Source organism: Aulonocara stuartgranti (assembly GCF_965226115.1).
Source record: "Aulonocara stuartgranti genome assembly, chromosome: 7".
NCBI lineage: Eukaryota > Metazoa > Chordata > Actinopteri > Cichliformes > Cichlidae > Aulonocara > Aulonocara stuartgranti.
The window spans coordinates 11,712,329-11,730,143 of record NC_138945.1 but is presented as its reverse complement, the minus strand read 5'-3'; the positions used below and the strand labels follow the sequence as shown (position 1 = coordinate 11,730,143).

The 17,815-nt window shown below is 39.8% G+C and overlaps 1 protein-coding gene across 7 annotated transcripts in view; it reads right to left on the bottom strand.

Annotated features, from left to right (window-relative positions):
* Positions 1-17,815, bottom strand: part of LOC309711087 (carnitine O-acetyltransferase-like) — a 42,742-nt gene that overhangs the window by 19,751 nt on the left and 5,176 nt on the right. For 6 of the 7 annotated variants that reach the window (XM_082541111.1, XM_082541110.1, XM_082541112.1 and 3 more), the window contains 6 exons: positions 16,248-16,544; positions 14,618-14,736; positions 14,412-14,465; positions 11,289-11,454; positions 10,053-10,227; positions 8,338-8,516 (listed from right to left, as the gene is read on the bottom strand). In XM_082541111.1, coding sequence (XP_082397237.1) covers positions 8,338-8,516; positions 10,053-10,227; positions 11,289-11,454; positions 14,412-14,465; positions 14,618-14,736; positions 16,248-16,544 — 990 coding nt within the window. Of the gene's footprint in view, positions 1-8,337; positions 8,517-10,052; positions 10,228-11,288; positions 11,455-14,411; positions 14,466-14,617; positions 14,737-15,250; positions 15,351-16,247; positions 16,545-17,815 lie in introns of those variants that run through there. The other variant, XM_082541116.1, reaches the window with a different exon arrangement.

Here is a 17,815-nt window from a genome sequence, read left to right as displayed (position 1 = left end):
ACAAAGGTCACCATCAGTAACACACTACAACGGCAGGGAATCAAATCCCGCAGTGCCAGACGTGTTCCGCTGCTGAAGCCAGTGCATGTCCAGGCCCGTCTGAAGTTTGCCAGAGAGCACATGGATGATACAGCAGAGGATTGGGAGAATGTCATGTGGTCAGACGAAACCAAAGTAGAACTTTTTGGTATAAACTCAACTCGTCGTGTTTGGAGGAAGAAGAATACTGAGTTGCATCCCAAGAACACCATACCTACTGTGAAGCATGGGGGTGGAAACATCATGCTATGGAGCTGTTTTTCTGCCAAGGGGACAGGACGGCTGATCCGTGTTAAGGACAGAATGAATGGGGCCATGTATCGTGAGCTTTTGAGCCAAAACCTCCTTCCATCAGTGAGAACTTTGAAGATGAAACGAGGCTGGGTCTTCCAACATGACAATGATCCAAAACACACCGCCCGGGCAACAAAGGAGTGGCTCCGTAAGAAGCATTTGAAAGTCCTGGAGTGGCCTAGCCAGTCTCCAGACCTCAACCCCATAGAAAATCTGTGGCGGGAGTTGAAAGTCCGTGTTGCTCGGCGACAGCCCCAAAACATCACTGCTCTCGAGAAGATCTGCATGGAGGAATGGGCCAAAATACCAGCTACTGTGTGTGCAAACCTGGTAAAGACCTATAGTAAACGTTTGACCTCTGTTATTGCCAACAAAGGTTATGTTACAAAGTATTGAGTTGCATTTTTGTTATTTTTTTCACATTCTGTCTCTCACAGTTGAAGTGTACCTCTGGTGCAAATTACTGACCTCTGTCATCATTTTAGGTGGGAGAACTTGCACAATCGGTGGCTGACTAAATACTTTTTTGCCCCACTGTAAGGCCAAATCATAGCAGTTGCCCCAAGTTGCTTTATATTTTAATGTAAAGAACCTACAATAATCCAGAGAAAAGACTAACAATCACATGTTCCAATTGGGTCATATGGTACTTTAAAGTCTTAGTAAGATGAAGTGTTTATTCAGGACCTTGTATGTTGTGAAAGTATTTTAAATTAGATTGTGGATTTAACAGGGAGCCAATGAAGAGAAGCCAGTATAGGAGAAATCTGCTCAAAGAAGAAGAAGAACTAATAATTACAGTAGTTCCACCTAGAAGTAATAAATGCAGGAATTAGTTTTTCTGCATCACTATGAGACAGGATATTTCTCATTTTATGCTTATGCAAATGGAGGAAAATCAGTTCTACATATTCGTTTAACATGCCCACCAAAGGACATATCCTGGTTTACAAGGTCTCCAAGATTCCTCACCAGTGTTGGTCAAGTTACTTGAAAAAAGTAATCAGTAACTAATTACTGATTACTTCCCTCCCAAAAGTAATCCCGTTACTTTACTGATTACTTATTTTCAAAAGTAATTAATTACTTAGTTACTTTTTAAAAACACGATTTACAACCTGAAGAGGTGATAAAGCGATAGAGCTTTCAGCCCAATTCTACTTTTTCTGCATAATCCATCATACAAAATGTAATCAAATGGAAAAGTATCTTTTTTTAAACTTGTTTTATCAGTTTTAATCTTTTAACTTTATGCATCAAGCAAAAATTTAATTATATGCAACATTCTCTGACTTGAATAAATTAGTTTAACATTTAAACCTATTTTCTGCACATTCCAGCACATAAAATAAAATAGTTTTTGTGTTTACACTCACTCTTTCAAATAGATGCAAGTAAAACACAGCAGAAAATAAATAAAGTCAAAGACTCAGCAGTCCTTTTGCTCTATTTTCACCTGTAAAGCAGGAGTAGGGTAGGCGGAGGTTTCCTCTGGTGCAGGTGTGCTGCGGTCAGTTGAAGAATCCGCGAGTTTCTCTGTGAGTTTCCCATTACGTCGTAGCACACTCGGTGCTTGCTTGGAAGTTTAGGGGTTTTTTCGCTGTAAAAAGAAGTTTTCTTCCCACGCACAACGGACGCTAATGTTTTTGTCACTTTTTATGGAATCAAACTTAAAGGTCAGTACTTCCACGCTTTAAACGCTGCATGCTCATACTCTCTCCCGCACTCCATATATTATCCATTGTTGATCTGCACACAGCTGTTGTCACGAACGTTGCACTTGCTTACGTCACTGTCATGAGACATTCTCGCAAAAAATAAATAAATAAATAAATCACGGTTTTAGTAATGCAGTAACGCAGCATTCCTACAGGAAAGTAACGGTAATCTAATTACAGTTTTTGCAATAGTACTATAGTATTACTATAGTAATAGTAATAGATTTGGAGTCAACAGTATCCTTGACACACAACGTAACGTTCGGTCATGTGCAAAAGCATCAGCTCTAAGAGCCGTGCTTAGAGAGTGCTTTGTAGTCAATCAGAAGAGTCGACTCCCACTGAATGAGAGCCGGCTCCTCACTTAATTTCCTTTAGCTGCTCAGCTCTCACGCAGTGGCTCAGTTATGCTCCAATCCCTCCATATTGTGGCCAATCACATGCGAGGATATAGGATAATATCATTATGTGAAAAACAGAGGATGAGAGACGCGACAGTCAAGTGGAGCGTGCGTCTGTCCTCTCAGTGAGTGAGACAGTAGACAGCAGTGAGGAGGGCTGTGAGAGTGCATCGCAAAAACACATAAATATTCCTGACACCCGTAAACGAAGCAGCATCTGGCTGTAGTTCAAAGACTTTTGTCTCGGCCTTGGTCTCATCTCAACTTTGTCTTGGTCTCGATACCCTCCAGTCTTGGTGTTGTCTTGGTTTAGGCGGTCTTGACTACAAGTCTATTAGATACTGTAGAATGTTTAGCTGATTTTAGAGTTTAGAAATGTGTTAAAATATAATGTAGAACTATTGTAGAGACACTGCCCTTAAAGTAATAAAGGCTGACTGTGTCGTGAACTTAGGAGTAGAGTGTAGGAGACCTCCCCCACTGAGTGGAAATTCCCCAGAGGGGTTTTATGACCTCTAGGGAGTTACCTACACCCACAGTGTTTTAACTGTCACGCACACACATCCACACGCACACTCACTCATGTGCACTCACACATACACACAGGTATGCGTACACAGTCACACACGAGCACTCACATAGACACGCGGGAACGTGCACATGTAGGCATTCATGTGCTCGTGCACATGTAGGCATTCATGTGCTCGTGCACATAGACACAGACAGAGTTTGCAGCACACCGTAGGGGGTTTTATGATGGGGTCACTTCTATAAATCTGGCTGTAACTAACAAAGGGGTGAAGATTTTGGAGAGGGACACCGGCCTCGTCTTCCCTTCTAGAAGATGCATGCTTAAATGAAGATGAATAAAGGTTTTGTGAAATGGCTACTGAGTTCCGGTGCCGTCTCTGGAAGTTTTGACGAATAAAAGAACCGGGGTAAAACTGATTTCTCAACAATACCTATTGCATGCTCTAGTCACTGTAATAATACATCATTGTCCACAGTACTGAATGCGGCACTTAGGACAATTACAACAACAAACCAACTAACCGTTCAACCTAGTTGCACCTAAGGTTTTAAAGTTAAAATTTATGATTTGTTAGAATATTCTTTGTACTCACTTCTGTGATTTTGTATCCAATTATATATACATTTTTAAAATACTTTAAGTGATTCTAGAATTTTTTTTTTATTAATTAAATTTTATTTTATTTATTTATTTATTTATTTTTTACACCTGTGATGGCCAAACCCATGGCCACACTCTAAAGTCGGTAACTTTTGTATTTTCATTCTTCATTTGAACATATTAATACATTTTAGTTTCCAATAACTTTATTGATTGGTTTGGATACATTTGTTCTATTTGTAAGCGCGCACATTTAGTTTACTTATGTATTCATACTACTTCATTTCTTTGCTTTCTGACTAACCTTTGTCTTTTTATTTCTTACCTGCCATCATCCCTGGGAGTTGCCGGACAAAAGATGGTAGCCAGGGTTTGAAACCATTAAATATGAAGGAAGATAATTGGACCACACCACCACTTCCTGCTGAAGGGGGAATGTGTGTTTTCTTTACTTTAAAAACAAAGTATTTGTATTTAATTAAATATTTGAGTTTAGGGTTTAATGGGGTTTTTTGATTTTCTTCTTTAGTGTTTAGTTTATTAACAAACTAGATTGTACTGCTGTTTGTGATTTATGATTGTGTTTTGTTTGTTACCCCTCATGTGTCACAATGGTCTGATCAGCCATTATATATACACCCTTGTATGTCATTTCATGTTTAGGTCAATTATGTACGTTTGGGCAGTCATTTGGTTTGTTAAGGTTGCAGTCTTTGCCTGAGTTCAGTTTTGTTTCTTTGACCTCTTTTATGAGCTCAACATTTATTAGCCTTGTAAATATAATTTTTGGGGGTTAAATAAATGGAAACTATATTTTTCTAATAATTCCTGGGCTCCTCCTGTTCTTCAACTCGGTCCATCACATGTGGTGTCAGAAGTGGGATCCTTCAGTTGAGGAGACAGGATTTTTTTTTTTTTTGCATTTTTCTGCCCTTTTTCCTCCCCTGACAAACTTTTTGAGCCATGCAGAATGCTGTGCGCCCAAAGAGAGGAAATAAAATGGAGGCCAGAGAGGCCTTGCAGCAGCCAGAGAGGGAGAAGGAGATGGAAGAAGGAATTTCAGTTGTGGCTGGAGACACTGAAGGAGAGGATACCAGGGAGCCAACTCTCCTTGATATTGCTGGGATTCTTCAGGCTTTCATGGGACAACAGGAAGTTCGAGATAAAAAGCAGAGAGAGGATGCTATACTGCAAGAACAGCGTTTTAAGAGTTTGCAACACCAGTTTCGGCTTTTGCAAATGGAAGTGCAGGCCAGAACCACCCCACTTCCAGAGCCCACATCAACTGATCCAGAGTCTGTTGAAACTCCAGCTGATTATCAGACACAAGCAACATCTCAGCATGAGGGTTCTGGCTCAGCCTCCATATTAACAGGTCAGTCTGTGCATATTCATCATCCTAAACTGGAGAAACTAGCTGTTGAAGATGATGTTGAACATTTTCTGACCACTTTTGAGAGAATTGCAGCTGCTTGTCGTTGGCCAGAGTCAGACTGGATTTTTCACCTCATTCCTCTTCTTACTGGTAAGGCTCGAAGTGCCTATGTTAATATGGATGTGGACGATTCACTGCAATATGACAAGGTAAAAGCTGCCATTTTGCAAAAATATGATATAAACCCAGAAACATACAGGCAAAGATTTCGTTGTCTTGAAGTTTTTGATGAGAGTCCCAAGGAACTGTATGCAAGACTGAAAGAACTTTATGAAAAATGGATTCAGCCGAAAAACAGAACTGTAAAAGAAGTTGGTGAAATTATTATCTTGGAGCAGTTTTTAAGAATGCTGTGTCCTGAGCTTCAGGTCTGGATTAAGGAGCATAATCCAAAGTCTGCTGCAGAGGCTGCCACCCTGGCTGATGTGTTTGTAGCTGCCCGAAGTAAGAGTCAGCCATGGAGCAACAGTGCATGGAAGGCTGCCAGAGATTCACGTCCGTCGCAACCCCCTCAGCATCCTCAGAGGTCAGCGACGGGTGTGGGTAAGCCCTTTACAAGGGAAAAGCAGCCCCTGAATACCTCGAAGCCAGGTAAAAGGCCACCAGTGTGCTACCTTTGTGGACAGGAAGGTCACACTAAGCCCATGTGTCCTAATAATCAAAGAAAATTATCTCAGATGTGTTTCGTGCCTCATCAGAATGTGGATATTAAATCTGAGAGAAAGCAGTCAAATAAAATCACCACAGTTAAGATTAATGGACAAGAAATTAATGCTTTAATAGATACTGGCAGCACACAGACTCTGGTACACAGGAAATATGTGTCAAACGATTACACATGCCCCTCTGAAACCATATCAGTTTGCTGTATACATGGTGATGAAAGACCATACCCTACTGCTGATCTGTTTATTGAAGTGCAGGGGACACCCTATCTGTTAAAGGTTGGTGTAGCTGATAATCTGCCCTATCCTGTAGTTCTTGGGGAGGATCTGCCAGTCATCTATGATTTGTTGAGAGAAGTGCAAGAGTGCAATGTTGCTATAACAAGGGCTCAAACTAAAAATCAGGATGAGCATTATGCAACCCTCAGTGCTTTACCCTTCTTTGAGGCTGAACTAGAGACAGATCCCGGGAAGTCTCGGAAGCCACGCAGTCAAAGAAGACGTGAAAAATTTCAACACACTGTTGGAAAGACATCAGTTCAGGCTGCTCCAGATATGCCTTTAGGTTTTTCAGTACCTACGAACATCAGACAAATGCAGCAGGTTGATCCAACTTTGTCTGCCATGTTGCTGAGGGCTAAGGAAAAGGACTCTGTTGAATCTGACACAAATAAAGAGCTGTACATTCTGCAAGATGGCATTTTATACCACCAGCACGGCCAGGTTAAACAGTTAGTGGTACCTAAAGTAGCCTGTGAAACAGTGCTTACTTTGGGGCACTCCATTCCCTGGGCTGGCCACCTGGGGAAGCATAAGACCACCGCTCGCATCAAGCGATACTTTTTCTGGCCTGGCTTGCGCTCAGATGTTGCTATGTTTTGCAGGAGTTGTCCTCAATGTCAGAAGACTTCAATTAGGGTCCCCACCAAAGCACCACTCCAACCTCTCCCAATCATCGGTATACCATTTCAGCGTCTTGGCATGGACGTAGTTGGTCCGGTAGAAAAAAGTAAATCTGGAAATCGCTTTATGCTAGTCATTACAGACTATGCTACGAGGTATCCTGAAGTCTTTCCATTAAAAACTGTTAAAGCAAAAACTGTAGCTTCCTCATTGATTCAACTGTTCTCAAGGGTTGGATTCCCACAGGAGATTTTAACTGACCAGGGCACTAATTTTATGTCCACACTGTTGAAAGAGGTCTATAAGCTGTTAGGCATCAGGAGTGTGCGGACAACCCCTTATCACCCACAGACAGATGGACTGACGGAGCGCTTCAACCAAACTCTCAAACAAATGCTCCGAAAGTTTGTCAATGATACAGGGTCTGATTGGGACCAGTGGCTGCCATACCTCCTTTTTGCCTACAGGGAAGTTCCTCAAGCTTCCACTGGCTTCTCCCCATTTGAGCTTCTTTATGGCCATGAGGTGAGAGGCCCATTGACCCTGCTAAAGGACTCATGGGAGGGAGAGCAAGGTAAAGAGGAATCAGTCAATGTTATTTCATATGTTATTCATATGAGAGAAAAGCTTCAGCAGATGAGTGAACTGGCTCAGAGCCATATGGCAGCTGCTCAGAGGCAACAAAAGACTTTGTTTGATAAAAAAAGCTCGCCACAGGAGTTTTGTCCCTGGCCAGAAGGTTTTGGTAATGTTGCCAACTTCTGACAGCAAGTTGCTGGCAAAGTGGCAGGGACCCTTTGAAGTACAGAAGAAACTTGGACCTACTACCTACAAAGTTTCTACACCAGGTCTCCAGCGAGGGAGTAGAGTGCTCCATGTTAACCTTCTTAAGGAATGGATTCCACGCACTGAGAATAAAACAGAGGGTTTGCTTATTCACAGCGTGGATGAGGAGGAAGAAGTTAATGACTACTTGCCTTCAGTAACAGTCTCTGTCCTGGACCTGAGCCATCTCACCAGTGAGCAACAGTCTCAGGTAACGCCTCTGATTAATTCAGACATATTTCAAAAGTACCCAGGTCGCACGAGTCTGGTGGAGCATGACATTGTTTTAAAACCTGATGCAGCTGTGAAGCGTATGAGTTACAGGATACCGGAACGCTTCCTGGTGGAGTTAAAGGAGGAGGTGGACCTCATGCTGTCTCTTGGAATCATCCAACCTTCAACAAGTGAGTGGTGCAACCCTGTTGTGTTGGCTCCGAAAAAGGATAGCACGATACGTTTCTGCATCAACTTCAGGTATCTCAATTCCATATCAAAATTTGACTCTTACCCAATGCCACGCATTGACGATCTCATTGAGCGTTTGGGGAAGGCAAAATATCTAACGACCATTGATCTCTCCAAGGGATACTGGCAAGTACCTCTCACTAAGCAGTCTCAAGAGTTGACAGCATTCCGTACTCCGTGGGGATTGTTCGAGTTCACAGTCTTGCCATTTGGTTTGCATGGGGCCCCAGCAACATTTCAAAGGCTAATGGATAAGGTACTCTGTGGGCTCTCAGCATTCACCTGTGCGTACCTTGATGATGTTGTTGTTTTCAGTGGAACTTGGAATTTTTGGGGGTTAAATAAATGGAAACTATATTTTTCTAATAATTCCTGGGCTCCTCCTGTTCTTCAACTCGGTCCATCACAACACCAAACCATTTTTATACAAATGAAGTTTATCTACTATGATTCAAATCACCTGTACTGATTTATCAAACCAGCGGTTGGCACTGTTCCACTGGCTGCCTCCTCCATGCATCATCTGGAGGACATTACCTCTGGAGTACATGTCATCGGGCACTTGAGGCATGGCTTTATCCAGACATACTACACAGATGCTCCTCTGGATAGCTGACAGCGCTTCTTTGTTGGGCTTATCTGGACACAAATGCAACAGACAAAGCATACATGATACCCATTCATATTCAGTCAAATACTTATGCCTACTTACACGTTTAGAAGTTATTGCATAACTTGTATATTACCATTGATAATAATAATAAAAAAAATAATTCATTGTTGTTGACCAAATGTTGCAGTATATGCTAGTCAATAGAAACTGAATTAACCAGAGCTTTATTATGTTGTTCATATAGGGAAACGCCATTTTAATACAAGGGTCCTCTCAAATGCACTGTTACCTTGTCTCTGTCCCCCTGTCCCAGCACTTCTGCTTTTCAGGGGATTCTTGGTGTCTGTCACCCAGATTATCACCGCCATTTCCCCTGTGATAATGCTGACTTTACTTTTATTCACTAGTATTTAATACCGAGACAATTGAGTGACCAAAAGAATTACAACCATATGGAATAAACTTTTGATCCCTTTTCCTCTAAAACAGTCGTTTTGATTACAAGGACCAGGCCGCAAGGACCACTCGCATCTTCAAACGGACTTTGGGTGTGTCAAGATGGTGATAAAACTAGGATAAAATAAATAAAAGATTGAGTCAGTTGATTGTAAGGGGTCACTTAAATGCCATTTGTTTGCATTAACCATCAGATACTAAGCAGTCTGTGTGACAAGATAGTGTTACAATGCCAGTTTCATAAATGCATGCATCGCTTTGGGGTTTTTTGCAGTGTGTGAAACTCAAGGTTCTATTTGCTGGGGAGGAGGAGGTTGATTTTCCTGCCTATGTCCAATTTCCCCCACGTCTGCTAAATTACTTTTTAGTGTTCAAAGTAGGTTTAAAAACATCCCCTCTACTCTTTGCATTACACCTTGAAATCAATTGTAACAATACAAAAACAGTTGATGGAATAAATGATCTCAAATGTCTAAGGAGGAAAGCATAAGAGTGGGAATACTGTGCATATGACTAACACAACATACCGTTTAGTAGTAGCACAGTCCCATTAACAGCTGCATTTTGGCCAATTTATATAAACATTCCTATGCTCCGTTAAGTCCAGTTCTGCTCTGTTTCAATAAATTCCTAGTATTATTACAGAACGGCAATGTGTGAGGTTTGGCTGTAAACACTCAGAAAAACAGGACAGAGTTTACTGAGCTCAGTTTAGTGGAATCCACTGGTGCCCATTATACCCTTATTATGAAAACATCACCCTTCGTCAAATTAATGAACACTCATAGTGGCAACTCTTATTCCACATGCTCTTTTCTACCTTTTATTTTTTAAATGAAAAAAATAAATAAAAATAAAATAAAGCTATGCTATGAGATGAACAGGGTTTTTCCAGAGATTCAATAAAGCAGTTTGATTTTCACTGACTACTTAATATAACTTTCTTACATGGAGAAATTCCAATTTTACCTGGCCTCTTATGATCAAGTATTACGTTGTTTAGTTTTAACATCAGTTTAGCGCTTGCATTACAGCATTTCCCAGTTAATCCCCCTTACATATACATTAGCTTCTTTACAACTGTACAAAAGCATAATTGTGCTCACCTTGGATCAATCTGTCATAGCATTTGCTCCAGGAGTCACGATTTAAGGAGATGAGGATGCCAACAGGCTCTGTGCTGGTCTCCAGCGAAGAGCTGCATATTCTCTCCAGCTGAACACAAAGCTGGTGCACAGTCAAAGGAGTCCCATCACTATTGTAGACATCCACCATAAAGAACTGAAGCAAGGACACACACAAAAGCAAGGCTCCTTATTGGAAGGGAGTGTATGAGAGAGTGAACTTTCTCACCATAAGAGAATTAAATAACTGGTTGTAAAACATTCCTTCAGAAATTTGGATGTGCATCATCTGACATAGATCCATTTAGCACAGAGTTTAATTTTTATTTACACTTATTACCAGCGTGAGCAAAGAAACCTTTTGCCATGATCACCATCCCATGCAGTCTGGGGCTTTTGCTAATCTGCAGCATCAGTGCCAGAAGGATCAAACTGATCCTCAAGGCTGGAAGCATCATTGGTCAGAAATGAGGTACAGACAAACTGCTCTACAGCATGGACATTACTCCCACTCAAGTCCACACTTCTGAGGCAGCAGAGCTCCTTCACCCTCTGATGGATTCAGCCTCGCTGCCATAAAGGATTATTCAGGAATTTTTTCCTATCGATTTCTGTAAAGCTGTATAATAACATTATTTATTAAAGCAATTTGAACTTCTCATCTACATGATGTCAGTCTGATGTTTTTGTTTTTAGCCCAACTTTATTTGTAATTTTGTGCTATAAGAACTGTTGTTAATACAAAAAAAATAAAATTAAATCTCCACTCATTCATAGTATAATGCCCTTACCAGGAGCCTGTGGAAGTTTTTGTGCAAATGTGAACACTGGTGCACACTGTGGACTGATGTTCCTACCGCACACCCAAAGTCAGCTGTGAAAGGCTCCAGAATTGACTTCCCCCATAAAATGATTTATAATATAAATGAATTGGCAGAGTTCCTGAAAATCCTTGTCTCTAGTGCCTGTGATATACATATTACCGTTTATGTTGAGGGCTGAATCTCAACAATATTGGAGAAGTATGATTTGTGGATTGTGGAAGATGCAGTTGCAGTTAGCACAGTGAAAACTGTGCATTCTACACCTTTTAAACTGCTTGATAATTTGATCTTCACCTTCACTTTTTCTACTAAGATGCATTATAACACCATTCTTTGTAAATGGATGAATACAGTCCCAGAATGTCAGACAAGTGTGTGATGATGTGCTCCTCACCTGACTGTTATAAGCCAATGTAATGTATCTGGAAGGGTAAGAAGTCTTGCCATGGAACACAACAGAGTCCATCTCCAGGCCCGGAATACGGCATGATGATAGCAATTGGGAATACTGGTTCATACACAGGGGTTTTCCTCTCAGGTAATCAACTGGTATCGTCTCACTGTTAAACATGATGCCTGTGTCAACAATTTCTTACTGTTCATGTCTGAAGCTATGGCACTTTGATTAAAGTTAAACCTCAGCCACATAAGAAACAAGGACTTATTTTTATGTGTGGGAATAATACTAAACAGTAAAAATCAGTATCAGCCTTATAAGGGAAATGCCAACAATTTTATACTGCAATGACCTGAAACTTCCAGGATATGATCACATGATGTGTTTATGGTATACCTGGAACTCACAATTACTCATTTCCAGACAGACAGACAGACAGACAGATACACAACCCTCAAAGCCATTTCAAATAACAAGTGCAAGTACAAGTACATTAGCATGGTGTATGTGTATTTGTTTTGTTTGCAAGTTTGCTTTCCACAGCTTTTGATATTTCACACCAGAGGTGTGGACTCGAGTCACATGACTTGGACTCGAGTCAGACTCGAGTCATTAATTTTATGACTTTAGACTTGACTTGAAAAAATGTTCTAAGACTTGTGACTTGACTTGGACTTTTACACCAATGACTTGGGACTTGAATTGGACTTGAACCGGTTTACTTGAAAAGACTTGATATTTTACCCCAAATATAAAATTTAACATGCATATTATATAGAGATTGAAAATGTGATGTCATTCACGGGTAGAACCGCAAAGGATTCTGGGAACTCGTGGCAAGCGGTACTAGCGCACGCAGGCTTTCAATTGAAATCAGTCACACAGCGATAAAAAGAAACACAAAAATGTCAAGAAGCTGTTGTATTATTAACTACAATAGCCGGTCGCATGACAGCCACGGGAAGCCGACGGGTAAAGAGATCGGTTGTTATCGGATTACGTCGTTGAAGAGAAATTGTTCGAGCCATGTTTCCGAAGTAACAAAGACGCGACTGGATTGCAGCCATTCAAAGACCAAATATAACGTCCCAGAACACTCCAGCTCACAGGTTAGTCTGCTCCAAGCATTTACACAAAGGTCAGTCTGCTGTTGTAGTTAATACGTCATTTTCATAACATAATTGGTGATATAGGTTACAAGCAAGTCTGGCGCTGAACAGAAATGGTCGCGCTATGCTCCTTTATTTATTGTGCATAAATAGTGAATTGTCCTGACACAATATTGCGTTTCACTTCTGTTATTATGGTACATTGACAAAAACATATACTTTTATTCACATAATAAAACAGTTGTTTTGTATCACTAATTGTCCAGTGCGATTACAGCATACAATATTGTTGTCACTGCTACATTTCTGTGATGCTACCAGAAATTATTTCTACTACTAATTAATTACCGTTGAGCTCAAAGGTCCTATTAATAAACGGTTAACGAATGTGTATTTATGACGACGATTTGTGAGACTGGTAAACTTATGATATGTACGATGGTCTTTACTTTCTACACGGTGCATTTCAAGGTCCTGCACCCATCCGTCGGTAAACTGTACCTGGGCTTGTTGCAGTGACCGGAAGTTACTAAACTTCACGAGTGTATGCACTCACTCCAAGAACCGTATGATTATAAATATGCATATAAATATGCTACGATGAGATAGCTGACTTCATCTAACTAGCAAATGTTGTCCAGGCTACGTTGGTGATGCAGTTTTTTTTAATGTATATGATATTTTTGTCATGCGATTTTAAAGCCGGTTGTGCCAAAAAGTGATTTCCAGTGTTTCTGTGTATTTTTTATGTGTAATATCTTTACGTATGTTCGTAAATAGACTTCGGTGAACAGGGGATACAAAGGGGTTACATAAAGAATTAAAAAATTATCTGTTTTTTAAGTATCTTTACAACTTGTACTTACATTATAACCAATCCGGTCCTTTATCCCCACTTAAAATATTTTTACAGAACTATTGTAATATTTGCTGCCATTTCTGCTGTGCTCTTGGCCAACTTACTCTTACAAAATACATTTTTAATGTTAATGAGATTTTTTTTACTGCATAAATAAAGGTTATATAAAAGTCGCTGCCAAAAACTGATTGCGGCTTGTATCTTGCTACACGAATGTTGTTTGTGGCTCAAGATGACTTTATGTCATCCATAAGGGATGCATTTGACATATGTTTAACATATTATAGCCCAACAAGTTACTTATAGCACTTTAAATATGAGCAATCGCTTTTTGGCAAATACCGGAAATCAGTTTTTGGCAGACAATCACTTTTTGGCACAACACCGGTCCTACAACCGCATCCAAGAATAACATGCAGCTTATCTCAGAACTGTCGGTGAAAATTATTCTTGGAGCTAGGTTTAATTGAGCTGCATTTTAAAGAGGTGCAATTTCACAATTTGTGTATATTTTCTAAGTTCACTATTTTGTCATGTGTTGAGAAAAACACAGATTTTAAAATTACATGGTCTAATATTTACATTTAGCATAACTGCAACATACTTTTTTCTTTTTTTTTTTTTTAAAGACTCGAAAGGACTTGAAATTCAAAATTTCAGACTTGTGACTTGACTCGGACTTTTACACCAGTGACTTGAGACTCGACTCTGACTTGCCTGACATTACTTGAGACTTGACTTGAGACTTGAGGATAAAGACTTGAGACTTACTTGAGACTTGCAAAACAATGACTTGGTCCCACCTCTGTTTCACACCAACTTTGAGAAAACAAATTAAAATGTGATTAGGAATTAATAGCAAGGTAGCTAAGCTAAGAAAAGAAGAAGAAAAAAAAAAAGTTTTGACCATGTAATGTGCATTTCCCCACACAAGGAAAACAATGGACATTTCAAATGTTATCAGTCCTGGTTGGAGGTTGGAAACCCAAATGACTATACTGTAGTGATACAGTAAACCCAGATCCCGTTAGCACCATTCTCTTGACAGGAGGTAATCACAGAATATTGAATTTTAAATAATAACTGTCTATACCTGCCACTTTCTAAGCTTTTACATTTTTTTTTTTTTTTACTTGAGCTGATAATACTCACTTGTCAATCATAGTCTTGAAGTCCAAAATAGCTCTTATCACTTTGGCAGCACACCTAGGCAGAGAACATGATTATTTAGTTAAACATTTGCATGGCATTGACATAATACAACGTCCCTAATATAGCAATCAGAAACGGCCAAGAGTCAGACCTTCAGAATCTATTGTCCCCCCCTTCACAATGCAGTATACAGTTATATAGTTCACCTTATTTGTCCCTGCTTATCCCTGAAGTCCATTCGGGGAAAGGAACCACTGATATTTGAATAAGCCACCACAGGCAGACGGTTGTCAAGATAGTCAGTCTGCACCATATAGTCTGCTAACTAAACACAGATAAGTGCAAGAATGTATTACAGTCCATCCAGAAAATTCAGGATTGTGTTTGTGCAACAATAAGTTAAATGTAGTTGATAACATCTGCACTTTTATTGAGAACTTGCTAATACTCAACTAGTGTATCTGTTGATCTATTTATGCTGCAATTTATGAAGATCTATATCACTGACATCAAGTCATAATTTATAATAATAATAAAAAATAAAAAAAAAGGAGGGTTCTATAGTGAGTATTGTGAATTTTGAGAATACAACTTGAGGTACTTAAATGTATATAGCCAGGTTGACTAACAGACAGGAGACAGAGTGACTGTTATGTGAAGGCTGTGTGCAGGTAGGAAAAGGACCCAAAGTGCAGACAGTCAGAGACAAAGGGTGAACTTAAATACAGCTTTAATGTCAGTGCCATCACCAGTGTGTGAATGGGTGGATGACTGAATGTGTAAAGCGCTTTGAGGTCCTTGGAGACTAGTAAAGCACTATACAAATGCAGGCCATTTACCATTTAATGCTGAACTCCAAAAAGTAACAAAACTGAGACTCCAAGGTAAACTTATGCAGACAGACCACACAGCTAGATAAGGGTAGATCACGACACAGAGACAGAGAAACACAGGGCACAGAGGGAGCAATCAGGGAATGAGTAACAGGAGGGAAACACAGCTGGGGCAAATCAGGGGCAAATCAGGCCTAATGAAACAGGGGAAGCAAAACCAGATACATTAACATAAGACATGGACCTTCAAAATAAAACAGGAAACAGACTGAACTTATAGACACAGACTCACAAGCAGGCACTGTAACAGAGATGTGGGAACAGGGCAGACACAGACACTGACTGGACACAGAATAGAGGGAGCATGGAAACCCACACCTGAGAACTACATAATCAAACATCAAGAAGAACTGGGGAAAAATTGGAAATGCAAAACAGAAACTAAAACCTTCACAAAAACAAACTAAGATAAGAACACCAATAAAAAAGGTACAAAACTGAAACCACTGGGTCAACGACCCAGGTACCCTAACAGTCACAGTGGTCCACTGTTAAATCAGTGCATTACTTTAATACCAATGAAGGCTTCTGCTCTCTCTAGTAAAATGCTATGGTCAGCGTTGTTTAATGTTGCACTCAGGTCTAGTAGGACAAACACAAAGACAAGTTCATTGTGAGAACCAATGAAAACTTAGTTTATCACTCCTCAGCAGTCTTGATAAGAACCGAGAATTATTAAATGAAAAAGATTAGAAATTTGTGTACATTTAGCTAAGATAGGACCAGGTAAGGGCTTTTTCAGTAAGAGTTTAATTTTACCAGCTTGAAAGCTTGTTAACAATGATCAAATTTCAAAAAAAACAAACAAGTCAAGTTTTGAAGATGTGGATAAATTAATTAAGTCACTACTTAAAGCTAAAGGAATAAGAGGCTCAGAGCTCCCTGTGAGCTTTCATAACAATCGCACCTATAAGCTCCCCTTCAGTGCTGCTGTTAGGCTTACCCAGTTGTCAGTATTGAGAGCCTTCTTTTCTAGGCCTTTCTGCAGTTTTTCTCCAACGCCTCCTGGTTTCAGGAATTCTTGAACCAGCTGTTTTGTTCTCTTCAGCTCATCCACCTCCACAAAGGGCTCCAGGAGTATGAGGTAGCGCTCACAGGTATGCTGAAGTGTGGGCACTGGCTGAGTTGGCAGGGCTTGTTGGTAGGTCAGGCATCTGCCATTAACCCAAGTCCTTGATACAGGCTTCATCAAATGGCAGGAACTGACTAAGGCACAGGGTTTCACCATGCCCATCTTTACCTGATAATTACAAGAACTACTGAGGTGAAGAACAACATGAGTAATAAGAGAACAGTCTGGCTGGTCAACAGCCAGTGAAACAATATATGGATTGAAATAAAACTAAGACTTAAAAAAAAAAAAAAAAAAAAAAAGACAGTAAAATGAGCATTATGCTAGCATTAACTGAGAGTGCTGAGAAAGAAAGAAAAACTAACACTTTAAAGTTTTGTACTTTTCTGCATAAATGATCTAAAACATCATCTAACTTCCTTAATCTCCAAAGAGTAGATAAAGTATGATGAAACATGATTGATTATTCATTTGCTGAGGTACTGATACAATATTCATATCCAATGGGGAAAAGAGACCAGACTTTAAAGATTAGTCATTAATTTGAAGAAGAAATGATGAGTATAAATGTGTGCAAATGTTGGATACAAAGCACTTTGGTGTATATTTAAATTTAGAAAAAAAAAAGTACTGTTGGAATGTGTGCAAATGGGTGATGTTGTATAAAGCACTTTGAGTGCTGAAGTAGAACGGAAAAGTGCTATATAAGAATCAGTCCATTTACCATTTATAGCGATAAGGTTCTGGGTTTAAATCCAACATCTAGCTAGCGGCTTTCTGTGTGGAGTTAGCATGTTCTCCTCATGTCTGTGTGGGATTTCTTTGGGTACTGTGGCTTCCTCCCACATCCCAAAGACATGCAGTTGTTAGGTTAACTGGAGATTCTAAATTGGTCATAGGTTGGAATGGCTGTCAGTCTGTGACAGACTGGTGGCCTGTACCCATTTATTACTTATGCAGAAAAGTACAGCTGGGATTGTCTCCAGCTTTTGCGTACTTCAAATGAGCACTTTTATTATGATTTTAAATCTAATTATTCATCTGTAACCTGAGAGAGACAAAACGTATGAAAAAGATTCTGGTACAAATCAGACAATTTACTGATGGACCTCTGATATTAGTCACCCATATAGTAACAGACTCAAGAGTGGATCTGCCCTTTTTATTTAAGAATAATAATAAAAACTCTTTGCTAAGGTTTATGACCATTCAATATGTTTGTTTATCTAATATCAGCCTTTACTGATCGATGATGGCTTCCTCACAGCCAACGTTTCACATTTAACTAACCTTTCATTTTGGGTATTTCAGTATATTTTTGGAAGATGAGACATTTTAAATAAGGAATACAGATCAAAAATGTAAACTAAGGTGCTATGAACAGATCCAGATGTGATGAGCTGGGAAATGATGGGATGAAAGGGGGGGGGGGGGGGGGG